This window comes from Mercenaria mercenaria, chromosome 18 (assembly GCF_021730395.1).
Source record: "Mercenaria mercenaria strain notata chromosome 18, MADL_Memer_1, whole genome shotgun sequence".
NCBI lineage: Eukaryota > Metazoa > Mollusca > Bivalvia > Venerida > Veneridae > Mercenaria > Mercenaria mercenaria.
This window is the reverse complement of record NC_069378.1, coordinates 46,084,185-46,102,328: the sequence shown is the minus strand read 5'-3', so window position 1 is coordinate 46,102,328 and position 18,144 is coordinate 46,084,185. Positions and strand designations below refer to the sequence as shown.

Below are 18,144 nucleotides of genomic sequence, written 5' to 3'. Positions count from 1 at the left end.
CTATAATTATAAAACGTCCGCAGATAATTTCTTGAAAATTACAGGACAATTCAAGGAATATCAGACAATGTTAAATTAAAATTTTACAACAAACATTTCCGTAAATTTGAAGTCCTTGTAATTTGTTTGGTGTAGCCCTAATGATTTGCAAAGCCGCAAAATTTATCCAATAAATACAATTAGTAATGACATGAAAGTCAACTTTTCGAATCTTGGTAAACTCCATTTATTTCTAACAATATAATTCCAGTCAATTTAATAGACATGTAAAATGATATCATCAACTTTGTACAATGTAACTGTAAAATTTTCAACCAAATGAAGGATGATATTCTGACGCATGAGATGAAACAACACACCGCCTATCATGTAGTACACAATAAACTAAATTTAGTACGTATATTAAAATTATGTTTCAAATTCTTGACACATACAAAGCCATGCACAAAGAATATCCCAAGTACCTTGTCGATTTGCTTGACATGTACAAGCCTCGTAGAGACTTAAGGTCGGCAAATGGCCCAATGTCTTTGGTTGTACCGAAGAGTCGAACAGTTAAGTTTGGTGAAAGAAGTTTCAAGACTTGGAATGCCCTCCCAGCAAGCATCAGAGATTCAAGCTCACTGCCCACATTTAAAAAGCCTTTGAAAACGCATCTCTTTCACACATGTTATACAAAATCTGAAATACTGTTGAAAATGGCGTTAAATCCAAAACAAACAAACAAAAACAGGTTTGTTTCGTGTTGAGAATGGGATTGCTCTCCTTTAATAGTGTATGTAATGTAATTTAACGTTGACCATAATTTATGGATGATCTTGTTTTAATTACTATTCCTTTTAATCTTTTACCAATTTGTTTACATTTATATATATGTATGTATGTATGTATGTGTTCTTTATGTCTTTGTAAAGCACTTTTGAACGCACATATTTTGTATGAAAAGAGTGCTATATAAATATGGTATAATAATGTTTTAAGCTCTACTCTGCATCATTGAATACTTAAATATATCCAGTGTTTCAGTCACGTACTATCAGGATAAATTCAACTTTAATACTTGGTATGGCACCATATACTTGTATGGCCGCCCTGTATCTGCTGTGCACGGACAGTGAAAAGTTTCGACACATGACCTGAGAAACAAGGTTCCACTCATCCAAGACAAACAGTTGCAGTTTCCTCAGATTCTGTTGAGATCTTCTTCTGTCAGCCTTACCGACTACATCACAGATATGCTAAATCGGATTTAGGTCCGGTGAGCGGGATGGCTCTAGCACAGGTTTGACATGCACCGCGCCTCATCTAAAAACGATTTTTCGGAAAGAATAAAACAATGTTTATTGAGCACATAAACAGTTATCTATCGTTTATTTTTGAAGCATGCATATTAACTCATATTAAGATATAATAATGACAGCAATTATAAATAAAAATACGAAATTCAAATTAATATATTGTAAATTTGCAAGAATATTTCTAATAAAAACAGGTAACTTTCGCGTTAGTTACTTCTGTAGCATAATTATTGCCTAAATTTGAGTCTATGAAAAACAGGGGTTTTGTCGGATTAGTAATAAAATGTTATTTTTAGACTTATTTCATCGTTCATTTTATATCAAACAATGTCTTCTATAAAGGATATTACATGAGTGTCTTTTCATATTGAATTTATTAAACGAGTTGAATAAAATGCGAGGCTCTGCCGAGCATTTTATCAATTTTTTCAACTTGTTTAATAAATTCAAGGCGGAAAAGCACAAAATGTAATATTTTATTTATATCACATGTCAGCCTTTTTTGTCGAAACATCAACAAATTCTACTTTCTTTTACTATATAAACAAGTCAATTTGACCAACGTCTCCTACACTATAAACGACGTCGACGTCAAAGCTTTATTACACTAGTGTATTATCATTTTTATTCAATGGCTTTATTACATTCCCGCGACGCCAAACATGGGATAAATAGTGTTCTAAATTTCCTGAAAAAAAAATCAGTTCTCTTTGGTAGTTTTAAAGTTATTGCGTAAAGGCTGCTGGTAGAGTTAGAAAAGTTGTGAAGTGTATATTATTAAACTCTTGATAGGCTATTGCCAAAGTGGAATTATAACCTTAAAACTGTAAACAGTAGATAAAGTGCGCCAAACCAATATCTCAATCCAATGAAAATAAGAATGGCTCTAGCTTTGCCTTACATCGGATATGTAATCCATATACCTTTAAATTTGCAATTATATTAAAACATTTTGAGTGTTTTGATTAAAAAGAAAACAAGTGTCTTTCAATACATAGTTCAAATAAATACCTGTATTTGTTCTCGTTCTCATTCGGTTTAGTTTTTCATACAGATAAAAACTACGCTCGGTACTAACATTTGTATTTTCAAGTTTTGGTTAGATCTTTATAACTTATAAAAATATTGTTCATTTGAAATTTGAAAAGTAACTTAACTTTTCTGCTCAAGTGGTTGTTGAAACAAACTTTATACTGTTTGTACAACCCGCTTAGATTGTTTAGAGTGTGGCTTAAACTGCACAGTGTTTACTGTTAATAAAGGCAGACGTCTTCGTTAATAGTGTACATCAACGTATATACGGCAATCTGTGTATTTTAATGACGTCATTTTTTGGTCAATCACATTGAGTTAAATTATATAGCTACATTTTGTGTATAACTCTTTGCATACTACGTGATATTCGTTACAGAACTAAAAACAATACGGTCTTAATCTGAATTATTTCGACCTCATCACACAGATATTTAGTTATGAGAATAATGTGAGCATAATTTAAATAAAATGACCAAAGAAATAATAGTCTAATAAAGACAGCAAACAGTTACGAAAGAAATTCTATCTTGTAATCGTGGTAAATGATACTTCTAATATCTAAAATGGATGAACGTACCGTCCCATATGATTGCATTGTACACTGTCCCCAAGCCGACAAAAAAACCCCTTTATAAATATTTATCGCTAGGCAAACCGTCATTCCTTTTACGTAAAAGGAGGAAGTAAATGCCGGAACGATAATAATTTGCAATCGCATTCAGGTCCGCTACATTTACATTAACAACTTCTTTGGATCACAACAGTGACATCAGTTTTATATGTGATACCTTTCGTTATTAGAATCTACCTTATATTATGTCATATCTATAACCGAACCAAACAAAAACAAAAACAAAAGTTAAGACATCAAACTACAAGGTATCTCACTACTAACCACTACAAGTGTTTGGATAATACTTTTGATAAATAACCAGACAGTTACTTGGTTCATTAACACACTAATAATGTTTCATTTTAGGTTCTGTCAACATGAGCGTTTATCGAAACAAAAAAATGATATAACATTAGGCTATACATTGGACTAGAATAATTTAGTCCAATTAATTGTCAAATTAACAGAGCTTAGAAGGCAGTACTAGTAATTGTTTAAGACTTAAAGGTTACTTGAGGAAAAAAGAGATATCACGTCCAAACATTTTAAGATTTTTATTTCTTAAATTGTGTATGGCGTCACATAACCATGACGTCAAAACAGTATGATGTCATTCTTTAGGTCAGTATACAGTTACTATCATCAGTCGTCTGACTTTGTTTAGACAAATAGTTATGTTAATGAATTAGATTACGCTATGACTGTGACTAAAAAAAGGACCTAGAGATCCTGTGATAAATTACAGACTCCTGAATATACCGGGTTCATGCGATTTGACTGATAAGTAACTTTAATGTATATAGATCTACCTTGTAACAATGGCGATCCTTACCCTACCCTTTAGTAAGTATTTATATACACTAAATGCGTACGGACATGCAATATTTTGCGTATTTTCTGCCGTGCGCTCCGATTGATAATCACTTCCGGATAGAAGACAGCTGAGCAACATCGCACGATGATTTTCATAAACTAACATTTTGTTAAAAATCATGTTAATGAATTGTGCTCCTTGCTGTTTATGACGTTATAGTTCTGTTCCAAGTTTTGACTACCATATCTGTTTTGCAATGCAGGATATTTACCTTATAAATACAATTCATGCTGAGAAAATCGAAAACCGTTTTGAAGTTTCTGAAGCATTGTTAAAATGAATTGAATCAATAATATTTCACAATTATTAAAACTAATTAATCGTTCTTTCGGGAGCAAATCGTTCAGATGTATTTGTTTTTTTTTCCAGCAATTTTTAAAGGCTATCTGTAATTAGAGGCGTTATTGAACTGGCGGTGCATTGCGATAATTAATTGTTCGATAGTTTCTATGTTTGTGTCAATATTTGGTTTGGTGATTATTTGTGTAAAGTTTCATATAATAACAATTATTTTTTTTGTTATCGTATTAGTTTCTTAACCTTACTGAATTAAAAAGAAACATCAATATATTAGAATTTAAATATTTGGCATGTGCCATTCGTTATCTATCGTATCATTCAGAAAAGCTTTCAGTATTTAGGTTCATCAAGATGGGAATTCGCATATATGGACTACAAGTATATATTATGCGTAAGTTACTTTTTCCAACTTTACGTAACTTCAGTTTTAGAGCATTTCTTTCTAATAAACGTAATAGAGGAGCATGGTCGGATTTAAGGATTATGGTTTGGTGCAAGTAAACCAATTGCAGCTCCCTAGTGGCGGATTTGCCGCTAATGATTCAAAAGCGGTGCCCTACATGCACGTTTTCGTGTGTTTGTACTCCTGTATTTTAATTAGTGCAATTCTCTGTATTTATATATGCATTTGCTCAGCCAGTGACCTGGTAAATATATATTTTTTTTTCATTCTTACTTTTTTTACTGCTCATAAAATTGATGTTGATTACACAATAATTTTCAAAGAAATTGATTTTCCCATAAAATGTATTAATATGTTTGTCTCCTTAACCTAATTACACAGAAAACAGGTGAATTATATGAAAAGGTCAAAGTTTTAAGGTAGTACATTCCGCATGTTTGACAAAATGGAAATAATGGCGTAACCTTATTTATCTGGAAAACGTAGAATAACGCCTGAATTCGGTACAGTTTTATGAACTAATACAATGTAGCAACTGGTGAGTCAATTTATTACAACGCTACTGTCTTTCCAAAGTCAGAATATGATATCAATACATATGACACGCTAAGTAATTCCAAAAACATGTCCTATAGATATAGTCTGGAACGCGCGGATTTCTTTGAACATGGGCAAATATCTAAAAAAGAAGCACACGGACCTATTCATTTTATGACAATACCTTTTTATTTACCGAATTTTCTAAGTATCTTCTACAGTTTTTAAAATTCAACGTTTAATCAGATTCTACATTTTCAAAAAGGTTTTGATCCGAACGTTCAGAACTACCTAAAAGAAAGTAAACAACCTCCGGTATTCTTTAATGCAAATACGCCTTTTAATACACATGTTTTGATATATAGAAATTTAATTATGTTCATTATTTTTTTTGGTCTCAAAATGAAAATAAAGAAAAGGTTTTGATAAAAACAATCATGGAAAATTGAAAGGTTCTTCCATCGTGAACGTGCAGTCTTCTCTAAATCTTATAGATTCTTTCGATCGTAAAGTACTTTATCTGCAATGCCTTGAAATTAATGTTAAATAAAATTATTTCAGTTTTCAGTATCGGTGTTGTTGTTAGTCCACCACCGAATAAAGTACCCCCAGCATACTCTAAAGAACTGGAGACAGACCTGAGACAATGGTTGTTTGGCTCCTATGAGGTGTTGCAGAGACCACAAAAGCGGAATGACGTCAAGATATCTTTGAACCTACTTTCGCTGAATTATTTGGTAAGTTTATTAACAACTGTTTTACATTTCTAAATTAGAAAACAACTTATATTTTTGGTATTCCGTTTTGACTGGCGGCATCCTCAAAAAGAAGGTTTCAGTCAAAAACTCTAGTTAAGATTGACATATTGTCGCCAATTTTTGTGTAGAGACCTAGCTAATGATCGTATGGAAGGCTACTTTTATCAAAAACATCTGTGCTTCTAAAATAGTCTATCCAATTTTCAGTGAAATATTTGAGTTAAGAATAAGATATCGGGAAAAATTGGGGAAACAGAAACGCAAAATGCTTATATTGCAAGTAGCGACACTTGGACTGTGGGCATCGCCCTTTAGGTCAAGTAGAAGATAGTGAGTTGGGTTCTACGGCAAATACATATATCTTTTTGTTTAATCTTATATATGTATGGCGTATTTTGGCCCGCCTTGCTGTGAAAGAAAATCATGCCTCCATGGATTAATGCTATTTCAAATCGTAAATTTATCTTTCCACTAAATTACGAAGATCTTCGATATTTTAAAACGTTTAATCGCATGGGAAGAGGTATAACATTAGTGAGAAATTTATCTATGAATTTTGCAAAAACAATTTATGCTTACAGGATATAAAAGAACAGAAACTGTCTATAACGGCATATTTTACCTTTGTAAGTATCCAACACTTTCAATATAATGCGAAGACTGACCGTATATATTTCAGTTATTACATAGATTTTGTTTGGGTTTAACGTCGTTTTTCAACAGTATTTCAGTTATGTAACGGCGTGAACATTTTAATAGTATCGTTTGACGTGCAGCCTTAACATTTATACCAGAACTTGTAGAAATTGGATTACATAGTCATCAGTTCTTATTAGATAATAATTTTAATGTTATTTATATGTTTATGCCCCCGAATATTAAATTCACACTATCCGTGCGTGCGTACGTGCGTGCGTGTGTCCGTGCGTCCGTGTAAATTCTTGTCCGGGCTGTATGTGGTCGATAAAACAAATCAATCATAGGGTTTGTTAGTGACCCTCCACGGAAATATGTGGGGTCAGTACGATAAATAGAGGACTCGGTTACGCATTGCCCCCTTTAATCATACTAACAGTCGGGTCACTAACAAACCCAATAATTATTATTGTCATTACTATGGTATGTAAATAGCTAAGTAAGAACCGAAACGTGAATGATTTTTATAACGTAAAAACGATTCTTTATATCAATACATGTTTTGTGTTTTATAATGCATAAAATATGTAGCGACACGACATTTGAAGTGTTCTGTTTATTATAAAACGCAAGAACAACAATTTTCCTATTCATTTGACTTATTGATTAGATAATAGCCTTGATGTTTGTAGAGAAATTGAAGCCAAAGTTCATCTGATAATCTTTTTAAATGTCCTTATGACATTTTTAGGAATAATTGCAATAGGAATCAAAGTCATATGTAAACGTTATTGTAAAATATCTTTATAGTTTATGATTTATAGCTGGACACATTGTTAATTGAACAATTTTAACAGACCAGATAAGCGATTATCTTATGCAGAAGGTAGTAAACCATTGCAACGCTTTTGAGAAAAAATGCAGCAAAATTATATTCTTCTTGTTTTTTTTACCAGTATCTAACATTTATTTTCACACACATTATTATTTTGTCAGTGTCAAATATACATTTGATGCCATTTTATGTTTGTTTACATATATTTGCCATTATAATGAGTTTACATCTAACCTTGTTTTCTTTCCTCAGGTCTGGTTTGATTCGAGATTGACATGGTTTATGAACAGCACATACAGCAACATAAAATTCATGTTCAGTAACGAGATTCAAGTCTGGAAGCCTCCGATCATTATTGAAAACTCGTGGGTTGGAACGGCACTTTGTGATATTTTGAAATAACTTTTTAAACGCTTCTAAATTTCATAATCTTTTTTCTTCAATTAGTAAATGTTTGTGGTAAAATTGTAATTTATATTTAAATTGTAACCCATTAAAAAAGTCAAAATCCCTGATAATTTTTATTCCCTTTTTTGAATATTGAAATTAGGCTCGATGGTGTGTGTGTCGCAAAAATAACTAAACTAATCAATAGAAACCCATGTAAAAAGCTGGATTAGAGTTAATAGAGAGTTTGAGATTTCAACCTTCGCCTTCCCCTTCAACGTCTCTTGCGAAGTTAACGTATAAAGTTGAAGTTCGATTAAAATTCCTTGAGATTTCAAACATTAGAATGAACCTTACTTCTTTTAATCCGCCCATTCAATTTATCCGTAATTATGATCGTTTTTTTCGTGCATTTTGATACAAATTGTCCGAAAGGGCAGGAATTTTACATGCGGCTTTAGAATTGAAAAAAATGAAAATTAAATAAAAAAAAAACATTTTAATTAATATAATCATCGCATGGATATTAGAGCGATTACCAAAAAGAAAAAGAAATCAGACGATAAAACAATGTGAACAATGTAAAAAATCGTTAGTGTTGCTCCAAACATTTAGGTTTTATATAAAATTATGTCAGTATAGTCCGTATACAATGCACGATTGTAAATCATACATGAGAGGAAATAAAAATGATTATTACATACCTAAAATTATTTTCCATTGGGTTTCAATGGACCGCGATCGTGCAATATTTTTCCATATCATGACGTTGAACGCTTTCATATCGGACTAGTCCCAATCCGTGACTCTAGTTACCTCCCCTGACGGTGCGTCCATTGCGGATCTCGTTTCTTTAGATTTTTTGTTGCTATTGTGTGTTTGTTTAATTTGTAATTTATGCAACATTTTGTTTACTTTTACACTTTGATTAATCTGACCTATTAGATACTGGCATGCAGTAATTTATCAGACTGAAATGAAATGAAAGTTATAATTACGTCATGAGTTGGACTAATAAATATGGAATTGTTTCTTAACGTTGTAATGGAAAGAATCGCGTGACGTCCATGGCGTCCACGCGCACGTTGCGACAAAAAGTTGACGTCATTTTCGCGGAAAATATTAATGCGCGTCAGTTTGATTTGTTAATTGCGTTTTCGGAGAATTTTTTTCCGTATTTTTTCCTGTCTTTCGTGACAGAACGATAATTTAGATATAAATGAATCATTTGATAGTGGATATGTAATAAAAAGGTTATCAACTTTGTATGTGGATATATGCACTCGTTCTTTCGCAGACAATATTGCGCTCCTAAGTCGCGCAATATTACCGCTGCAGAACTCGTGCATATATCCACATACAAAGTTGATAACCTATTATGATCATATCAAAGTGATAATGACACTCTGTATGACTCTGTATAATGCCAAACTCTCAGACAGCACAATATGATTTTAATATACAATATATAATTTAATATACTATATACTAAGTAAAGCATCTGCGGATCCAGGAATTTTGGTTATTTGGTTAGAGGGACACCAACATTAAAGAGGGGGTCACCCATTTCAGTGGGGTGAGGGGGGAGGGGTAGGGTAGGGTCACCCCGAGTTTCAAGACCTACTTTCTTTGTAAAATGTAAGAAACAAAGGGGGAATTAACCCACAATGTCCCTCTGCCAGGCTCTGGTTTCGTGCATTTAAAGAATGGAGTTATCCCATACGGCTAACAGGAAACGTCTCTCATCATGATATCATTTATTTGAAATTGTCTGATACTTCAAAAGAATTTCCGTCTTACTAGTACCATTTTATGTTTATGATTAAAACGCAATTGTCGTATTAAGTGTCCGACAGAAACAGATTGATTTTATTTGGATGTGAAAATAAAATGTTCCACCAAATGATAATCGCGCGTAATTATTTATTTTTCAAGTAAAATGACTGTCATGCCATGTGCCTCCATCCAGATTTCAGTCTTTGGTGCCGATTATGTGGACAGAGTAGATGTAAAAAGAATGAAGTTTCGACTTTCGTGATATCACATCTTCGGACGTTCAAAACTTCACTTCATACGACAAAAAGGCCCATCTGGTATAATCGATACCGCCTGGGGACACAAATATGCCGTAGAAGTTAAAGTTTGAACAAAATCTCAAAGTTGCTCAAAATCAGTTGATAACTTCATACTTCCAGGTTTAATTCAATGTATTTAGTTAAAATCATTAGCCATACAAAACTTCATTATTCTTATACCTATTGATAGTGTTTCGCATCAAATTTAGTCTAATTATATATATGGATAACCAAATAACTTAATAAGCAGAAATCCTGAAACTAAGCTTTTTATTTCGCATAGTAATAAAGGGAAGTCTTAGGCTTACGTGATATTACATGGAAAACTTTAGTAGCAACGTGTGATATAAATGAAATACACGCATATCGGTGACGTTTTACCGAAAATATATATGAGAGACGTTGAAGGGGAAGGCGAAGTTTGAAATCTCAAACTCTCTAATATTTGTTTGAAATTTGACACGGCTAAATTGATCCATATGCAAAGAAACATCCTTTTGCCAAAGTAACTTTTTTTTTCTAAACAAAATGTTTCTTAACATTAGAAGTAAAACCATCACATTTGCTTTTTTTGGATAATCATATCCAAAGTGAATGTCACAAACCCTAATTTGAATAATACTAATTACTTGATTGTCATTTGTTAATACTGCGCACAGCTGTGACACTTTATAGGCTTTTATATGAGACTGAGCGATAGACTTGGTCGTGTAAACTTTGTGCGAGTTAATGTTACAGAACTTGACATTAAATAGCTTGGTTATTGGCGAACACAGCCAGCTAACGAAAACTAACCTTTATCATGTTTATCGATTATAGTAACATCGAAATACAACTAAAAGTAACACCATAGAAGATACAACGATGCATTTGACCAGACGAACAAGACTTAAAAATCATAATTAGGTGTCTGATATGACTGGCCCATGTTCAAGACGTCTGTTTGGCTAAAGTCATAATTGGAAACAAAAGATGTGAACATTATTTCTTGTGTCATATAATTAATACTAAGTCTTATTGCACGGTTTGTCAGTCAATAGTCCAACATATTTGCAGGAAGTCCGAAGCCAACCACGAATCTTGAAGACAGTTATAATATTTATAAGGACTTTTTAAATAGCTTACCAGTCAAAAGTCAAAGCTATTTACCAAAGATCCTTATTGGATGCTGTTACATACATTGCAAAACATTATGCAAATCGTTGTAATAGACTATTTCAGCGTACACGCTTAGCCTATATTTAATATCAGGTGTTTCCAACTTATTTAATACTTTTATTGTGTTACGTTCTTGTTTTAAGCGATTACAGATTGTTATGTTAAACGCTGTATTTCAATATGTTACCTTTTTGTTTCAGAGTTGACGATATCGATGTTATAACAAGGCCCAGTGTGCCTATGAGAATCATTAGTAACGGAAGAATAATTTGGTTACCGGGTAAAGTAACCATTTTGATAGTTACTCCACTCTCAACTAATTCATTTTAGGTTTTTAACCAATACCCTGCTAAATTTCTAAAATTGACTTGTTCATCTTTCACATATCATTTAAAGGGATGTTCACTGAAATTGTACTGACGGAAGTGCAGGCTGATCTTATTCTGCACTGGTCGCAAAGGCAAAATCACTTTCCGCCAGCACGCTAAGTGTTAAACAAAGAAAACATTTATAATGATTCTTGTTTCCCCTTACTTGTTTCAGAGAATGTATTTGCATCCTTACTTCCGTGTCAAGTTCACATTATTATCGAACTTCTGGCTTTAAAATAGAGCTGAAAGTTTCCTGTCCCTTTTGGGCCTCGTAATATTTTATGGAAAAAAATGCCTTAAACCATTTATTAAGAGTCTTTGTCTAGAAATCAGATAGAGAAAACCCTGTTTTGTCTCATAAATGTTCACATAAAAACATGAAAACGAAAAGAATTTAATATGAATTTACGTACCATTTAATTGATGTGTTGCTTAAATGATTTAGTTATCTCATGCGAGGACTAAAACATGCTTCCCTGTGAGAGTAATGAGATATCAGAACCCGAGAAAAGCCATATTTTCGATTATACCGGCTTTAGACTTTCAAATTGTAGAGCCAGTACCTAAAAGTTCAAATTACAAAATACATTCAAAGGCTTGACTTGACTGCTTATGTATAACATAACTGAATTTTCTTAATTAAATTCCCATGTCTTTCCTCGTGCAAGTAGTTTTACCTATTATGCAATTGCTAAATATATAAACCCCAATTATAATTGGATTACTGTGGAAAGACCTTAGCTGACTCAAATACGTGCATAGTATATGACATCAGAAATTGTTTTACGTCTAGTTAAATAAATCCAGATCTACTATTTAAGCTGAAATTTAGATATACAGTGAAACACCGCTCGCTCGAGCATCGATGACTCGAGCACCTGGGCTCGCTCGAGCAACTCATGTGGTCCCGGTCGATTTCCTTCTATTTTCTATGTGATATTACCATGGCTGGGTCGAACATCGATAACTCGATCGCTCGAGCATGACATCTGGTCCCAGTGTATTAATTTACTCTTTGTTGCTTCTGGCTAACTCGAGCACAGGTGTCAAAATTTTTCACACCTTCGGCGGTCAGAATGTATCGGTTAATTAAACATTTTCACACACCGTGAGAATTGTGTAGTCTATTCCCATCTTAAATGTTTGTTTGTCGGTATATTCGATATTATGATGAGATTAATTATTGATAAAAGCTTAAAGAAAAGTTTTATTGATCAAATATCGATCAATTACTGATAACTTAAAGCATCTTTTCTGCGGGATCGAGATCTTAGTAATTTAATCAGCGGTTATTTGCATGCAAATGAAGGAAATAATATAGCCGTTTCATAAAATTGAGACGACATTATAATATGCACTTGTTGATGAATAAAAATTAAATGTTTCTTCGCATGTACAAATTACATATTGAAACGTCTATCAATAGATAACGTTTGTAATACGTTTGTTTTCGAAAATGTCACAAGTATGTTATTATTACGCATGACCGTTTACGGTCCCGATGACCGTAAACTTAAGTTTTCTTCGTATGTTGGTCAATGTTTGGGTCGCTCGAAACCATGGATAACTCGAGCATTTTGCTCATCCCCTTACGACCTCGAGCGAGCGGTGTTTTACTGTAATGTTATATGTACCATATCACACATAATATGTTAGCACAAGAAAGAAAAAACTCTTCAGTATTTCCTTGACATTTGACATTTAAATGGATAAAATATCTCCGAAGGTAGTTCAATGTTCCTTTGAAGTAGTGTCACATATGTGCATAGATAAAAACCAGATACGATTATCACTTGTTTAATTGGTTTATCTCGAATACTATACTATATCTACACTCTGCATCCAAAAAATATTGTAGCTGGAATATTCACAACCCACTGCGAAAGCTCTGTCACCTACTGGCCGTTGGACACTCAGACATGTGAAATCATTCTAAGTTCCTGGTCGTATACAGCCAAGGAAGTATTACTGAAATTTGACGACAGACAAATTGTGACGTCATTTTATCAAGGTATTGAAAACAATCAAAAATATATATCTACATACTATCTGTTTAACGTTGAATTAGTTCCTTTGTTCTCATTCTGATCTATACTTTAACTAGTCTGAACATTCAGTCAACAATCAGATATTTTCAAATTATTTACTCACTTTTCTGTACATTATACAACATATTAATATACAGACACTTAGAAAACAAGCATTTGAAAATAGTTTGTCTCGGCTTGACACAATTTCCTTAAGTTGAAGCTATTACTGCCCAGCTCAACACAATAAATGCTTATGTTATATTACCAGCAGACCATTAGAGAAGTGTAATCATTTGTTTTTAACAAATGTACTTTATATAAAAATTTCAGATAACGGCGAATGGGAATTAATAAGCACAGAATATTCTTCCATCGTGACTAAGCGAGAGTTTGAGAGTTTCAGTCGTCTGATTTTCTCATTGACATTTCGTCGACGACCACTGTTTCACATGCTAAACACACTCTTTCCAGTTGTCCTGATGGGTTTTCTTACTGTAAGAAATTTGTTACTGTTTAACATTTTCATTGCAATATCTGTGAGACTATTTGCATCGGTATGCAAATAAAAGAATGTTTTGAAAATTTTAATAAGCTATATTTTTGCTTTTTCTTTAATTTTGACATTTGCATTTAAGCTATCTAATAAATGTGTGTTTGGTAAGTAGTCCCCTGCCAGTGACTTTTATTGCTTGGAAATAGTCTTCTTTTTTTGGTCTTATGTTAATATATCGATACTGCTCTGGTCATTTGGCGATTATATATACCCTAAGCTATAAGTGTATGAGGAATACCTTACTGTTGCTCCGGTGATTATTTAAAGCGAAACAAGGCCTTTCTGTCAGCCAGTGTAGTAGCTTCCTCGCATGATGGCAAGATACAGGATCGAACCAAGAAAAATGAGGGCAAGTGATTAGAAGTCAGCAATCCTAGCCGTTCACATATGCCATATTCATTCAGATTGTTAATGAAAACAAAAGCAATAGATCATTTAAAATGAAACCTGACTTTTATTTTGTTGTATAATTTTAAGGTCTTAATCACTGGAAAAAAGTAAGGAATACACAAAAGAAACAAGTTGTACTACACAATATTGTAATTACAGGTTGCTATTTTCAAACTGAGTCCAGAGTCAGGAGAGAGGGTCGGTTTGGCTCTTACTATTCTACTAGCGTATGCTGTGTACCTCAGTCTTATTTCTGAGAGTATCCCGCAAACGTCATTATCTGCAAGCTTGCTTTGTAAGTGCACACGATATCTCTTATCAGTTATTACCCTATACCAATTATAGTATCTTACAATTGTGAAAATTACTTCATATTTCAATAACAGTGAAGTCTGTGATAAAGACCACCTCAAAATAAAGACTACTACATATAAGTCACCTTTTCCGTAAAACTACATCGTATAAATAGTGAACATTTACATGTTTTGAGAAACCACTTGTTTTTTTATTTCAATTCAATTCAATGTGGTCTTTAGTCAGGCTCGACTGTACTTTGGTGAAATTTAAAGAAAATAATATGTCTAGGCAAGACGTTCATATTGAATTAATTGCCAATTTGAGGCTTAAGTTGGTTACCTCCCTTCAGGTAATATTTTATTCTTCATGGAGCATTGCTGTTGTACAAAATAAGCATGAAGGATTTTAATACCAACATGAAATTTCCCAGATAATTATACCAAACATAGATTATGTTTGTTGATAGATATAATAATGAAATGTTTTTTTTTTAATGCATTACAGCTACCTATTTAGCATCTATTCTCTTTCTACAAACGTTGTCAGTACTGCTCACCGTCATATATATTGATGTCTACTTCACACCGGATACAACACCTGTTCCTAAGTGGGTGCAGTCGGTGACATCATCATGTTTGTCAAAGCTTGCATGTGTCGATTGCGGCCGGACAACTACAAAAGTTTTTCCGAAAAACATGGACATGAACAAGGAAAAGAAAATTGCTTCCGTGGAAGACTACGATACAGAAATAAATGAGGCATGGGCTTACGATGAAGATGAGGAGGAATTTGGCAAACAGTATTCGTGGAAAGAGATAGCGTTATTGTTAGACAGAGTTACAATGTACATTTACCTGGTCCTTGTAACTGGGTTTACTGTGGCATCAATGGGTGTTATGCTGCACCACTACCACACAGCTTATTGATGTCTTATTTGCTTCACTTTAGTTTTGATACATTAGTCTCTTACCATCGTCAAATTTGTGTTTAGTCTCGAATGCATGTGATGTCCCGTTGCATTTTCATCTTGAGACGGTCTCTTGCTCGCACTAAGCATGTTCAGAATTTATCTGTTTTACGAATCCAACGAAAACACTTAAGTCGCGTGTCGCGATCTATGCTTATCCACTGTTTCTCTTGAACATGTCCCCTACCATGATTTGATTGTTTTACATCGTGTTTATGTTTGAGCATGTGTTGTCAAAGCTATATAATATCTCTGAAATTTTTCTCTACGGCAGTGTTTGGGGTGCTCTGTGCTTCCGGTAAATCTATCTTTACCTTTTAACTTTTGCTGATAAGTATTTGAATAAAACATCTGCTAAATATAAATAATGTACACGGAACTGAATGAGTACCCAACTAAATGAATGCAAAACTAAATGAATACGAAATTTAATGACTACGAAACTGAGTGAATACGAAACTAAATTAAGCTTAAGGGTATGGATTTGGATATGTAGCGGTGGTTCATATGTGTATCATATTTCTCTATACATTCAATGCTGTAGAGATTTGCTTTGGTGGGACTGTTAGGACGTGGTTGTTTCATTTGTTTTGCGCTATGAATAGTTGATAGGGTTCTTATTAAACACCATTTAGTGTTCGGTCTATACTATGTATTATAAGGGTACCAAATATAAAAGCAGAGAGGAAGTTATTTGGTTTATTTGGTTGGATCGTTAAAGATCAACTTTATGCATCGAGGCGTGTCTGTACTTTTAGCTCATAACAATACTGCAGTAAACGCTAAGGATATCGAATAAATCACACCTTACTAATTGTCGTTGAATTATACTTATATCAGATTATGATATATTGTACATACTGTGTAACACTATGTTTTTTAATTTAAAAGTTTCAATATGAAATAAACTGAATCCCTATTGTTATCTCTTTTTCGTTTTCTCATTTCAAATGTTATTATGGAATGGAAATTTGGTTTTGATTAAGCGATGATATATTTTCTAGTCCTTTGGGATCATGGAGTCAATTCATCATAATGTGTAATAGAGTACGAAATACAATGACTGTGTAAAATATCATGTGCGATTTAAAGAAATTGTCTGTGGTTTTAATTTCTGTTTTATATCGGCACAAAAGCTATTCTTCGCAATGCTACTTAAGCCTTTTATTTGCTAATTGTACAATGAAATCAATTAAATTCCCCAGGATACGAGTTTTAATAGTCTCAAACGATTTATTCAAGCTTTGTTGACGTTTGACTTACTTCAGAGCACTTGTCTGGTCTGCACAGATTTATTGAGACAGTTCACATGGAAGTCTTGAAATTGTTAAAATTATAAACATGATAAATATAAATATAAAATCAATTTCATTTTATGCAGAATGTATTTTATACCCGTTATATATAAAATGCACAAACTGCTGTTTTTACTTTGGAAATCTTTCGACTACACTCACACAGGCATAAGCTTATAACGAATTACTGACCATATCTGTATTGTCAATAACTTGTTATTAATTCTCTTTAAGGTCAACGATCGACTTGATATGGTTTGAAATGAATTAAATTTTTTTAATGATTTCACAATAACAAGTAAAATATGATTCAGTTTAAATCAAGATTAATATTTATTCTGTCAAGATTAATTTCAATTCTGATATGAAAAATAAATGAATTTATTTACATTATAACACGGCGACATATAATTTGACGCCATAGGGTCAGAGAAAGATTGCTACCATATTTGGTCAATTATATAATATAAAGCCCAACGATATAATTAAAAAGTGTAACACTTACTTCACATACCACATTGATTTATTATGCAAGCAATATAATTCGCTAGCTAGATGTCTACATACTCCTTTATAATAACATACTCTTTTCTATTCCCCGTTGTGTAAAAGTGGTACCAGAAACGTCAACATGTTTCCATACACGTACGCCTGGATTTCATAATGGTTGCGTGAATTGAACGTGTGTTGTCGGATCAATTCTTTTCTTTAGTTCAGCATTGTCAAATTTATTCGGGTTATTGAACAAATTCATAATACAGTTATACGTTTATATACGTATGTAATAAAATTTTTTAATTATCTTTGCATCAGGAAATATGCACTCGTTCTTTAGCGGATGAATACTGCGAGCCTAAGCTCGCAAAATATTTCCGCTGCAGAATTCGCGCATATTTCCCGATCAAAATAAATAAGCTATATTTATTCCGCGGATCGCGTAAAACCCTGTCACATTGACGTCATGTCGACCTACTGTCTGATCCTTTACAAGCACCAAGAAATGGCGGAACCGAGTTTTAACACTTGTTTACCCTCAGAATCGGTTAAAGCTGTGTAGAATAATTAAGACTGGCTACGCGAAGGAAAAGAATCAGTTCATTTTCATTTAAAGAAATTCTAGACATTGATTACTTACATCTGACTGAAGCAAACTGGTTACTGCTTAGAACACGGCAGTTATGCGACATTTTAAAGTTTGATAAGTAGTCACCAGGTCTGAGTAATTCGTATACTTAACAAGATCAGATGAAAGTAAGCGATCAAATCTCCCTAGTTCGTCTTTCCACGGCTGTATGTCTTTATAATTTCGTTTGTCTCTTTATCTTTTGTTTT

The 18,144-nt window shown here is 33.2% G+C and overlaps 1 protein-coding gene across 1 annotated transcript; it reads left to right on the top strand.

The window, feature by feature from the left end:
• The first annotated feature begins 4,282 nt into the window (after positions 1 to 4,282).
• On the top strand, positions 4,283 to 16,289 carry LOC123539195 (neuronal acetylcholine receptor subunit alpha-3-like). The gene is made up of 9 exons (XM_045323710.2): positions 4,283 to 4,511; positions 5,622 to 5,797; positions 6,400 to 6,444; positions 7,542 to 7,654; positions 11,110 to 11,189; positions 13,139 to 13,291; positions 13,641 to 13,804; positions 14,413 to 14,548; positions 15,055 to 16,289. The coding sequence occupies exons 1-9, from the start codon at positions 4,472 to 4,474 to the stop codon at positions 15,474 to 15,476; spliced, it is 1,329 nt and encodes a 442-aa protein (XP_045179645.2). The 5' UTR covers positions 4,283 to 4,471; the 3' UTR covers positions 15,477 to 16,289.
• The last annotated feature ends 1,855 nt before the right edge of the window (positions 16,290 to 18,144 follow it).

Excerpts from the sequence above, each read along its gene's own strand:
- LOC123539195 (XM_045323710.2), top strand. The coding sequence starts at position 4,472 with ATGGGAATTCGCATATATGGACTACAAGTATATATTATGC. Across the intron at positions 4,512-5,621 it reads ACTACAAGTATATATTATGC|TTTTCAGTATCGGTGTTGTT; the intron begins GTAAGTTACTTT and ends AAATTATTTCAG. Across the intron at positions 5,798-6,399 it reads TACTTTCGCTGAATTATTTG|GATATAAAAGAACAGAAACT; the intron begins GTAAGTTTATTA and ends TTATGCTTACAG.